The sequence below is a fragment of the Capra hircus genome, chromosome 15 (genome assembly GCF_001704415.2).
Source record: "Capra hircus breed San Clemente chromosome 15, ASM170441v1, whole genome shotgun sequence".
NCBI classification, from domain to species: domain Eukaryota; kingdom Metazoa; phylum Chordata; class Mammalia; order Artiodactyla; family Bovidae; genus Capra; species Capra hircus.
Window position 1 is genome coordinate 48,862,103 of NC_030822.1, and position 13,137 is coordinate 48,875,239.

At 41.7% G+C, this 13,137-nt stretch overlaps 1 protein-coding gene across 1 annotated transcript in view; it reads right to left on the reverse strand.

The window, feature by feature from the left end:
- CRTAM (cytotoxic and regulatory T-cell molecule) overlaps positions 1-8,848 on the reverse strand; it is a 28,530-nt gene extending 19,682 nt beyond the window's left edge. The window contains exons 1-2 of the mRNA XM_013969576.2: positions 8,764-8,848; positions 825-968 (exon numbers count right to left, since the gene is read on the reverse strand). Coding sequence (XP_013825030.1) covers positions 825-968; positions 8,764-8,809 — 190 coding nt within the window. The 5' untranslated portion in view covers positions 8,810-8,848. The remainder of the gene's footprint in view (positions 1-824; positions 969-8,763) is intronic.

Consider the following 13,137-nt stretch of genomic DNA (forward strand, 5'->3'; position numbering starts at 1 on the left):
AAGGAAGGGTTTCATAAAATACTTCCCAAAGAAATGAACTAAATAGGGTTAAAAAAAATCCCTTCCCACAAGGAAAAAAAAAAAAAAAAAAGCTGGGACCACATGAGGTGACAGATATTCACTAAACTTATTGTGGTATTATTTTCCAATATATACATATATCAAAACATTATATGGTACACATTAAACCAATACAATGTTTAATACATTGAATACAATGAAAAAAGAGTTCCCTCCCATCTTAGGCATCTAGGACTCAATGTGTGTTTGTGAGAGAGGAAGGCTACTGTCCTTTTCAGAGTAAAACGTGCCACCAATTCCTATTGCTCAGCAATCCTGAGTTTTTGTTAAGACCATTGGGAGAAGGGGAGCCATTTTGGGGTGGGCTTTGATGTGTGACTCTGGGTTGCTCAGGTGGAAAACAGAGCTCCTGGCTGTAGAAGGGGGGTGACGTGTTGGCTGCCCAAGGACCGCGGGCCCCCCACCTGTCTGTCTGCGGCCACCTATCATCCTGCTGTCGGTGGTTTCATGGTCACTGAGAGTGAAAAAGTGACCTGGGGGTGAGGTGGGATGGTGGAAACGGGCTTTGTCATTTGAGCCCCCTTTACCAACCGTACTGGTGGGGTTTCCATTTCAGACTTCCTGCCAGAAAAAAAGCAGCTGTGTGTAAAACACAGGCTTCTGGGTGTGATTTACGTGTAACAGTAGGTGGGGCCAAGCCCACCACTGGGGTGACTCATGCTGACTTTCTGGCCCACCAGCCTGTCTGTCTGGAAAATCCATCAGGTTGAGGTCTGGCGGTGGTTTCTCTCTTCTTCACTTACCAGGTTGTTCATTGAAGAAAATGGTGAAGCCCGAGGGGGCCAGCCACTGCAGAGAGGTGGTCTCCTGAGAAACGGTACAGTTTAGAGTGAGTGTCTGGCCTTCCTCTATAGGGACAGTTTCCATGTGGTTGGTCCGAAAGGCCTCTGTGGAGGAAGAGAATTGTGGACCGTCAGACTGGCATGGGCCACACTACACCTGAATTGAGGCAAGGGCTTAGACTCGAGGCAACCTCGTTCATCATTTGATCATTTGTATACGTTTGGAGAAGGAAATGGCACCCCACTCCAGTGTTCTTGCCTGGAGAATCCCAGGGACGGCAGAGCCTGGTGGACTGCCGTTTATGGGGTCACACAGAGTCGGACATGACTGAAGTGACTTAGCAGCAGCAGCATACATTTGTTAGAGAAACAGAACCCAAAGTCAATACCAAAAACTGCAAGGAGAGGAGGGAAACAGTGTGCTAGAGCAATCACGATGTCTCTTGAAGGAGCATGAATGAAGGGGTGGGTTTTGATGAAAGGAAAGCTGAACAGCATCTATGAGGCACTTGCCTTGCCATATGCTGGAAATTGTATCTTCCATGTTACTGATATTGAACTCAACTTTCAAACTAACTCTAAAGCAGCAGTTCCCAACCTTTTTGGCACCAGGGACTGGTTTCGTGGAAGATAATTTCTCCATGGAGGAGGGGGCAATGGTTTGGGGATGATTTAGGTGCATTACAATATTGTGTGCTCTATTATTATTACATCAGCTCCACCTCAGATCATCAGGCATTACATCCCAGAGGTTGGGTGGCCCTGCTCTAAAGGAAGAGTGGTTTTGCTCACTTGATGATGAGGGAGTAGAGGTTCAAGGTCACAGAGGTCCTCAAGACGGCATTGGTGCCCAGGTCTGTGGGCTTCTAAGCCCATGCTTGTATAACTGGGTCGGACTACCTAAGTGATGAGACCCCAGAAAATTCAGCTTTTCTGGCCTCTGTTTACAAAAAGGCTGACTCGTGTCTTCGAGTACCATTGGTGGGGGGTGGGTCTCAGATTCTAAGAAAGAATGTTATATCCTCTGGAGCTCTTGTGAATTACAGATCTGCTCTTCCTGGGGAGTAGGCAAGCCCCTGGGGTGGAAGAGCTTCTCCATCAGAGGGTGGATGTTCTTGTATCTCTTCTGATTTAATATTCCATGGAGCGCTTTCCCTGGGCACATGTAAGAGTCTGTAATTTCCCCAAATCATAACCCCCAGAGAATGAGAAACAATAGTTCTAAGCAGCTGCAAAGTTATCCTCCCAAAAAAGAAATTGATAGAAGAATAAATTGGTTCTACTGCTGATTTGGCACATTTATTGCCATTTGTTATTTTTTCAACTTTAATTCTTTTTCCTGAGGATGAAAAAATATCATAGACAAGTACAAAACATGTCTATGAACAGAAGAATACCATGGGGTTATAAAATATGAATAGCAAATTCAATGAATTTCACTATCATCTTAGCTGTTTAAAAAAAAGGAAAAAGAAATGACTTTATTTCCTTGTGATAAATTTCAAGTATTAGGAAAAGCACATTGAAGAGGTCTGGGAATTAATTGTTACCCACTTTTTAGTTTGTTCCATTTTGAAGTCATTAATTTCAACCTAGCCTCCAGCAATAATCACCCCAAATTATTGTATTCATATATTGACTTTCATGGGAAAAGAGTTAGCTTGAGTCCTGATGGAAAAATACTCATATCATCAGCCAATACTATAATGAACAACAAGGATTCAATAAAAAGAGATTGTTTTCAAAAAAAACCATTGAGGCATAGGCCAGAATTCTGCTTAGGCAGGTCGTTTGGGAATATTCTCATCTATAAAATCAACCCATGATTGGGTAATAAGGATAGTATTAGTAGAGATGCATTGAAATGACAGTGGAATTTCTTCTAAGGGTAAGCAACTCTTGAGCCAAGAATCTGCATCGAGACCAACTTGTATTGTATCATTCCATTGTATGAGTCTTGCTGTATCTCTAGCCCTTGTGCATGATCTTGCTTCCTACAGATTGAAGCTGCAAGAGGGCAGTGACTGTGCTTTATATTTATCTGCAATTCTTTCTTAACAGAAACTATCACAGTGTAAGCTTGGAAAGTAATGGTTTAATGCCAGCTTTCATGATGACACTGTAATACAGGCAATGGATAGCTATCTTTGCTCTCCTGTTGTTCATAAGAATATTGACAGAGAGGAGGAAAGTTACTACATAAATATATGATAGGATAAAACTAGTGTTAAGGAACATCCCCTGATTTCATCCTTCAGGCAAGAAGTTAACACTCAGAGGCTTTGCCAGTGTTCTTACCTTTGATAAAATGATTGTCTTAGACAGGAAGCCCACACTGGGGGAGAAGGGAGAGGCGAGATATATGTGCACTCTGTTTATGGATAAATGTCTCCCATTTTAAAGGTCTTTTTCTTGGGAATGCATGCTTATGAATTAAATCATGTCATTTAATCCTTACAGTGTCTTAAAAATTGTATGAAAATGTAATATGGTGTTTTAGCATATGGCAAAGAATTCTATCTCCCAAGAGGAGTGTTTGCTCTTGCTGTTGCGATGTCAGAGTCAGGCTGCTGACCACAGATAGAGGTACCGAGTTCCAGATGGAAAGGACTGCATCTGAGGCTTAGAACACCAGTCATTTCCTCTGCTCTTGGCTCCTAGCCTTGCATTTGGCTTCCTAAGCCTGTTTCTCTTGCAATGTTGTCATGTAGAGTCCATGTTTGATTCAGAGACAGGAAATCATTGTAGAAAGGAAGACTAGCTCAGTGAGAAGCCACTGCACCACACGGCTTCAGCTGCAGTACTTAAAAATATTGGCTAATGTGTCTAAGTCATGTCAAAGAGTAGAAGAGAAGGACGGTGGTACCTAAGTTTTGATGCCACATCTTCTAAGAAAAAAGTTCCCCATGATGCTCTTGCTGCTATTGAAAACTACAGTGGAATTTGTCTTTAAAATCTTTTTTTCACCCAAGTTTAGAGTCAAACTTTCACCTTCTTTGTCAGAGAGGTTGGGTGTCGGGTATCTTCTTAGCTCACCACTTCCTCCCCTGCAGGCTCTAAAAACATTTACATTATATTCGTATTCACCTTAGCATTTCTAGCATAGACAGCAAGTGCCCTGTGCCTACTTGCTGGTTCTCTCTGTCAGCCTTCAGAGTTTCCTGATGTGACTCCCAAATGCTGGTCTATCCCTGTGGTGTCTCTCCTAGGAGGTCACCACTTACTACTGGTAGGTCATGTTTATTGAGTGGATTATTGACTTCTGGGCTTGGTCATTATCTCCATGACTGGGTTCATCCATCCATGTACCGCCATGTGTCATGAGGTCACTAGTTAAGTCAAAGGCTATAGATTGTGTCTGTGTGGTTGGTTTATATGTAGAAAGGGAACGTATGACCTTCACCATCATCTCCACCCCCCATCCCGTGAGCCAGTTGTCCTAGGAGTGGGATAGCTTCACACCAAAGCACACGTGACTGACTCTGAAGCTGAAGGGCGAGCAGCAGTCATAACCACCTACCAGAGCACCTGTAGATAAAATTTGTGCAGTTCCTAAGAGTCCTTGGTTTTTCCCAAGGTTTGGGGAGTTGCAGTGTATCCACCCTACTATAGGTCGTCATGGCAGGCTGAAGAAAGGAAAGGATTCTTTTTCTTAGTAGCCCAATTATTGAATTGCAACACACACCACCTGCTCCATTCCAGCATGTCTTTGTGGTCATCACTGTCATCACAAGCCACTGCATGCCAGGTATCTGAGAGGCACCCCAGCCTCTTCCCTCTCCAAAACATCTCTTGAATCAATTCATTCCGTTTTTTCTTTTTTGCTACTATCACTGCCTCCATTGTTTTTCTCTTGGACCATTGCAGTAACCTCCTTCTAGCCTCTGCTTCCTCTAACTTAACCATTTGCATCTGCTTCAGCATTACAGTGAAAGGAAATTCCCTGGTGGTCCAGTGATTAGGACTCTGCACACTCACTACCAAGGGCCCAAGCTCAATCTCTGGTCAGGGAACTAAGATTCCACATCCCACCAGCCATGGGATTTTGCAGTTCAGCCAAAAATTAAAATTAAAACTCAGATTCTTAAAAAAAATTACAAATAAAATATACAAATTCAATCGATCCCTTCATTAGAATATTTGCTGTGGCTCCCACTGCTTGTATGAATCAGGCCAGTACTTCAGATACTTGGACCCTCTATCTTCTCCAGTTTATTTGCTGATACTCCCTTTCAGGTGCCCTATGTAAATGGCCACCTGCAAACTCCAGAAATTTTGGACTCAATAAGATCCTTTGCTTTTGTCCACGCTGTTCTCAGCATCGAATGCCTTTCTTAGCTCCTTCAAGACTTAGGTCAAATTACACCACTTTTGTCAAACCTACCCAACTCAACTGGCCCTTCGCCTCTCTTTCCCCTTCAGTGACCTCCTCTCTCCTCCAGATCCCCGAAGGCTTCAGATAGACTTCTCTTACAGCACTTCACACATCACTTTTTCAGTTATGAGTATGTCTCTTGCAGATAGATTACAAACTCCTCATACAAAAGTTGTTTGTATTCCCAGGGCTGAGCACAATCTCAGATGTTAAGTATTTTTTCAATCAATGGCTAAATATGAGTAAATGTATATTCACTAATAAATATATTAATAGGATGCTCACTTTACATTAAATTATAAAGCCTGGAGCTAAGTTAGAATCAGAGACACAAGATGAGTTAAGTCTCAGATCAGAGCCTTATTTGTGTTCCTCTTTTGAGGTTAGCAGGCAAAACATGCTTGGATTCAGATCATTAAAAAAAGGCATCATTGTTATTCTTTAGATAGACTCAATAGAGAAGATTATGTGTGAAAATGAATCAAATTTTGTCAAAATTGAATGATTTCCAGTATAGCTTTAAAGAATCTGTCTCAACATGTTGGTAAATGGATGACTCTTTCCTGGTCAAAGGAAGTATTGAGAGGACCTTACTCCATCTGCAACTGGACTGTTTCATGCATCCCACTCTCCATGAAACAACCAGAATAGAGGGTGCAAATTGGTGGGGTTTCATCATCCACAGTATAGGAAAATGGGATGAATTTTGAAAAATTCGCCATTGATCCTGTGTTTGACCCATCCTACGGGCTACCAGTGGAGAAGGCAATGGCAACCCACTCCAGTACTCTTGCCTGGAGAATCCCAGGGACGGAGGAGCCTGGTGGACTGCCATCTATGGGGTCGCACAGAGTCGGACATGACTGACGCGACTTAGCAGCAGCAGCAGCAGCAGGGGCTGCAAGTGGGAATCCTGAAAAGAGGGCAGGTTCCAAAATTATAGGTCCTTTTTTTTTTTTTTTTGGTCTGTAAGTTTTTGGCACCCATAGAAGTTGTGCAGTAAAAGAAGGTGTCATGATCTTCCCATAATTCAATTAGCTAAAAACAGCTGGCAATTTATGTTGCCCAAACTGATGATTTCCTGCCTTTTTGCTGATAAGAAAGCAGCGTGGTCAGCTCCTATCCTGTTTGGGACCCTGATGGGCATGAGTGAGATTAGGTTAGAGTGGGCTTCCCAGGTGGCTCAGGGGGTAAAGAACCCACCTGCAGTGCAGGAGACACAGGCAGACTCAGGTTCGATCCCCTGCTTGGGAAGATCTCCTGGAGGAGGGCACGGCAACCCACTTCAGTATTCTAGCCTGGAGAATCCCATAGACACAGGAGCCTGGTGAGCTCCAGTCCACAGGGTTGTAAAGAGTCAGACACGACTGAAGGGACTGAACACACAGCACACACACAGTGGGAAGTTGGTTCTCAGATACCGTTGACCCTAGGTGCCCTCTGGATAGCCCCCTTTGGGTGAGTTTTCAGTTGAGGATTTTTCAATAATGAATCTTCCATATTGTGCAAATCACTGGCTTTCAAGCTTTTGAACCACATCAAGAAACATAGTTTCTATCACAATCCAATTCATACACTCTCCCTGAAAACTTTCTTGAAATAGTACTTCTACTATGTGCTTTGCTGATAGTTACATTGTTAGTTACTAGCAAGTTTTCTAACTTCTTGTAACCTCAATTTTATCATATATAAATTAGGGATATGAATACCTCTCTCATTTTTTTTTTTTGCTAGGATAAATGAAATTAACATAAAATACACAGCACTGTGCATGATGCAATAAATACATTTCTCCCCTTTCTTTATAAACAGTACTTGAGTAATTTATATTCTAAAAGACTTATCTTAGGTTTACTTTAGGGCACGATTATTGTAGTTTTTATTAAAGCATTATTTCTGTGAGGTGTTTTTGAAAGGAAATGAGTACTGAAAAAGTGAAGGTCAGTTAAAGGCTTTAAATTTTGGAATAATAGAAAGCATTCTAATTTTAGCCACTTACCTGTCCTTTTTATGAATGCGTTAGCTCTTCTTCAAGGCACTTACTGAAGAAACTTATTTATTACCAAAATTGAATCTTTATTAAGTGCCTCAGGGTACAGGGACCAAAAAAGGGAGCACATATTGAAGTGTATAAAGTGGGAAATTGGAACACTGTGTAAAATAGGAAATCTAGTGTTTTTTTCTAATTTAATTTTTATTTTGTATTAGAGTATAGTTGATTTACAATGTTATGTTGGTTTCAGGTGTACAGCAGAATGATTCAGTTATACATATTTATCAAATTCTTTCCCCCTATAGGTTATTACAGAATATTGAGTAGTTAGTTCTCTGCGTTCTACAGTAGGTCCTTGTTGATACTCTGTTTTATATAAAGTAGTGTGAATATGTTAATCCCAAACTCCTAATTCATTCATCCCCCTCCCTTTCCCCTTCGGTAGCCATAAGGAAATCTAGTTTTAAAAGATACATTCTCCAGATGCAGTTCTATGGTGAAGGAAGATTTAGGAGGAGAGATACTTCACTTGGAAGATAGCTATAGATTTGGTATTTGGAAACAAGAAGCACCCAGCAAGCAAGCAATGCTGTATATGTGTGATTTTCTTTGCAAGAAAATGATACAAGTTGCAATCAGAGATTCAGGGACAATACATCCTGCTCCCACTTTGGGGTAGGAATGATTTAACCTGTGCTAAGAACTATGTGTCTTTCTTTAATGTTCATAGTGCAACATTAGACTTAAGCATCCAAAATCACATTTTCAAATAATAAGGAAAGGTAAAGTGACTCAAAAAATAAGCACAAGGTTTTCATGGGAATCATGATTTCTGAACTAATTAAGGGTTGTCTAGCATTTTTCCATTTTCAAAGTACTTTTACAATTGAAATTTGATCCTTATAACAATAGGGTTTGGTAGATCAAACATCGTTATCATTTTAATTTCAACATGCAGAAACAGTTTCAGAGAAATTATTTGGCTCAGGCTTAAACAAGGAGGGTTTTTGTTGTTGTTGTTGCTTTTTTAAGCTTTTATTTTGTATTGGAGTATAGCCAATTAGCAATGTTGTGATAGTTTCACGTGGACAGCAAAGGGACTCAGCCATGCATACACATGTATCCATTCCCCCCAAACCCCTCTCCCATCCAGGCTGCCACATAAGTTTGAGCAGCATTCCCTGTGCTGTACAGTAAGACCAAAGAGCAAAATGGTTTTAAAATGCCAAACTGATGCTCTTTCAACTGGTATACCCTTAAAAGACAGTACACTTGTTAGTTACACTTTGCCATAACATGGATTCCACGGAGACACACTACAATGACCCTTTCTATAGACCCTTTAACAACTGAACACGAGATTCAATTAATCCTGTAACATCCCTCCAATGTGTAATCGTAGTGGAATCTGAGAGATTTACGTGGAAAGTGAGAGATTTACCTGAGTTGCTTCTGCAGTCAGTCCTCTATGAGAACAGTGCCCAAACATTAGGTCAACTGAGCATCAAAAAAAGCACGAGCTGAGTCCTTACCTTGTAAGGGGAACCACGCCAGCAAGCTGCAGACTCTCCACCACATGCTGTGCTCGGCTGTTGCCACCCTTGTCGACTTCCTCTGGATTCTGAAATAAATAGAGCAGAGTGGTTTCTCTTGAGAGGGGGAGGCAGTGGCTCTGTGACCTCATGTCACGCCTCCTCCCTTGGCTCTGGAAGCCCCCTTTTAGTTAGCTGCCCTCAAAATACCTCCAGGTGGAACATTTAGGGGACCACATGTGTCACCCCGGTGGTGGAGAGGGGTGAGTGATGTGTTGGTGGCACAGATCTTTCTACCGCACGTGGGTAGTCCTTATAAGTCAACGAGTTGGAGGGCTTTTGGAGAGCGAGGAGGTGGGAGAGAAATGAAAAGGTTCCTGTGTAGTGATGTCAACTTCTTTTCACTTTTCTAGTTTATTAAACAATTTAAATCAGGCAAGTTTTGCTGAACCCTTGTGAATATGTTTTAACTCTGGCAACAATTTCCTGTAGTTATCAGGGGGCAGAATTCACTAATTCATATATTTGCTCATTTAAAAAATCTATGTATCCCTCCACCTACCCACCCACCCATCCTCCCTTCCATCATTCATCCACCATCCATACCTAGCCATCTTTTTAAGTACTGCTCTAAGATATGACCAGATATGAAAGATAAAGCCTTGTGTTTAAGGAGAATATGATCTAGTGGGGGTGATGATATGCAATTTTGGTATTTGATTTTCATTAACTGGATGAATTGAGATAGGCTTTATTTCATTTTTTCAGGGACACACAGCACAATGCAAATAGACTTATGTTTAGAAAATAGATTAGTCTGCAATGTTTAGAGAATTGTAAAGGAAATAATATTTACTGGTTCTAGTTGAAATTAATGTTAATATTCTTAAATGTATTGATAGTTTAGGTTGGGAACATTATATCCATCAAAAACATCTTTCAAATGTTTCCCCTAATTTAACAGATAGAAAGAGAATAAAAATAAAGAAAATTGAGTTTGCTTGGAGTTTAGTAGGATATAATGTCCTGTTTCTTAAATTGTTTGAAGATTTAAATGTCTTGGGCCCCCAGCTAAGAAATGCAGACTGGTAGGGTCCACTCCAGACTGATTAATGAGAATTTCACTGGAATGAGTAGCTGCTGGTATGTTTAACAAGGTCTCCAGGTATCAGAAGGCAAGCGTGAGCTTTCTGCACTGATGGTGAGAGTTTTCTGGAATTGAAACCAAGAGATATGGGAAGTAGCCCTGTCTCTGCCACTAGCTGGTGTGACTAGGACCATAGAAGTTTCTCCTTGTTGAATATATTGAAATGTATGGGCTTGCTTCTAGAAGTGGGGAATCAGTAGGTCGCATTGTTGTTCAGTTGCTAAGTCGTGTCCGACTGTTCGTAACCCCATGGACTGCAGCACACTAGGCTTCCCTGTCCCTCACGGTCTCCCAGAGTTTGCCCGAGTTCATGTCCATTGAGTCAGTGAGGCTATCCAACCATCTCATCCTCTGCCTCCCTCTTCTTCTTCCTTTACCCTCCGTCTTTCCCAGCATCAGGGTCTTTTCCAATGAGTCGGCTCTTTGCATCAGGTGGCCTAAGTACTAGAGCTTCAGCATCAGTCCTTCCAGTGAGTATTCAGGGTTGATTTCCTTTTGGATTGACCAGTTTGATCTCCTTGCTGTCCAAGGGACTTTCAAGATCTTCTCCAGCACCGCAGTTCGAAAGCAGCAGTTCTTTGGTGCTCAGGTTGCACTGTACCACTTTTCAAAATAGAGAATTGAAGGATTTAGTTGAGGTGACACAGTCAGTGGCAGAACTGAGAGTACAAACCAAGACTATTGAGTACTTGGTCTGACTCCTGCCCCTACTCCTGTATAAGATTCCCTCCAGGAACTCCAGGTTTTTCCTGCTATGGCTCCATGGCTCTCTAAGCATTTGATTTTCCCACTGATGTCTTGACTCTGCTTTGGAGTGACACGTAATCTGCCCCCATTAAGGAAACCCAGGGGAACTGCTGTAAGGTGTCTTAGGGCCTCTCTTTAAAGGTGTGAATTGCCTGTGGCTAGTAAGTAGTTTCTCACGCTTGTTTTCACCTGCTGCTGCTGCTAAGTCACTTCAGTCGTATCCGACTCTGTTTTCCCCTAGAAGAATGCTATTCCCTATAGAATTTTCTAACCTTCCTGTCAGAGCACAAGAGGAAAAGGCTTTATTTTTCCTCTTGACACAGTGGTGTCAGATGTGCTCTGATAAAGCCAGAAGCAGGTCTGGACTTAGTTACTGCTTGATTTTTCAGATCTTGAGCTTACCATTTAACTCGAATATAATTAAGAGGAGGTTAAAAAAATCACTTAACAAGAAACAAAAGTAAAAGTGTCATCATGGAAGTTCTCATTTTTAAGCCGGTGGAAAAAAAACTTTGACCTCTTCGGAACTAAATTCAGGACCTGGAGAAGGGTCACTTTGCGTCTCTCTTTTTCAGTTGTGGTTTTCTGTAATTTTCTGTTGGTAAAAATGTGGAAAAATGGGTAGAAATAACTTAATGAATACAAGACTCAGGTGACCGGAGAATAACCATAACCCAGGTCAAAAAATAGAACATTGCTAGGACATGACTGAGTGATTTCACTTTCATGGATTGGAGAAGGAAATGGCAACCCACTCCAGTGTTCTTGGAGAATCCCAGGGACGGGGGAGCCTGGTGGGCTGCCGTCTATGGGGTCACACAGAGTCGGACCCGACTGAAGCGACGTAGCAGCAGCAGCAGCAGGGCTTCCCAGGTGGCTCAGTGGTAAAGAATCTGCCTGCCAATGCAGGCTTCATGGGTTCCATCCCTGGGTCAGAAAAATCCCCTGGAGAAGAACATGGCAACCCACTCCAGTATGGTTGCCTGGAGACTCCCATGGACAAAGGAGCCTGGCAGACTATAGTCCACGGGGTCGCAAACATTCGAACATGACTTCTGTTTTTGAGACTTATTCATATATTCGAACATGACTTCTGTTTTTGAGACTTATTCATACATTCAAACATGACTTCTGGTTTTGAGACTTATTCATACCCTTGCATGTAGATATACTACTCTCATTTTCATTGCTGTAGAATATTCTAGTTTATAAATTTATCGCTTTTGTCTATTCTTCTTTGTAGACACTTACAGCTGTCTCCAGTTTTGGAGTCACGGAGAGTAAAGCTCTCAACACTTTTTGTCATGGCCCTTGGAGCTCAAGCACGTACATTTTGTTTGGGGACTTTCCTAGGAATTATGGGTCTGTTTAAAGTTCTGTTAATTTACTCTCCCACCGGCAGTCCATGGGGGGTTTCTTTATTCCACCTTATCACCCATGTTTGTCTTTTCATTTCAGCTTTTGTTTTGTTGTGATTTTAATTTGTATTTTTCTGATGTCTAATGAGGTTGACAGCTTTTCTATGTTCAATAGTCACCCGGGTAACCTTTTTGTGAAGTATTCATTCAAGTCTTTAACCCATTTTCTTTATAGGATTGTCTGCCTTTTAATTGATGGAACTTCTTTGTATGTTCTAGAAATAAGCCCTTTGTCAGTTACAGGTGTTGGAAATACCTTTTCCATGTGTGTGGCTTCCATTTTTCCTCTCTGAAAAGCCTCTTTCTCTCTTTCGGCTACTCTTCGCGTCATGTGGGCCCTTCATTCCCCAGCCAGGAGTGGAACCTGTGCTCCCTGCTGTGGCAGTGCGGCGCCCTGGTCCTTAATTTGAAGGTAGTCCAGTTTGTCACTTTTTCCTCTTTTGATTGGTGCTTTTTGTGTTTCGATTAAAAAATCTTGCGCTATCTTAAAAAAGAAGTTCTGAGATTGAAACCTAAATCTACAGCACAGTTTGTCCCAAATCTGTTGATGTAACATGGTTTTAGTACAATATTCATGAATCAAATGGTCTTTTGCTTGAGAATGGAGACACATGAAATTTGCCAGGTGTTTGTTTCACCGTAGGCAGGTCGACTTCCTCATTCTCTTTCAAAGCACAAATTTGATGTTCTTCTGCTCTGAAGCTTTTAGTGGCTTCCTTTTGCCTGATGGCTACAGAACAAATTGTTTAGCAGGTCATTCGAGGCCGTTCACACTCTGGCCCCAATCTACCGTTTCAGCCTTCTTTTCCACCTTGCCCCAAATGTAGCCATAGAAAATTCTTGTCCTAGTTCAAGCACACAACACATTTTCATGCTCACAGTTTACAGTGTGGTAGCTCACACTACCTTATCTGCTTAAACTGACCTTTTTCTGAGGAGATTCTGTTTGTCTTCTGAGGCCCAAATTGATCCAGCACTTCCCAAAGAGGAATAGTAATTAGTGTTTAAGAATATGGACTCTGGAACCATCTCGCTGGAATCAAAGCCTGAAGTTTTCTTATC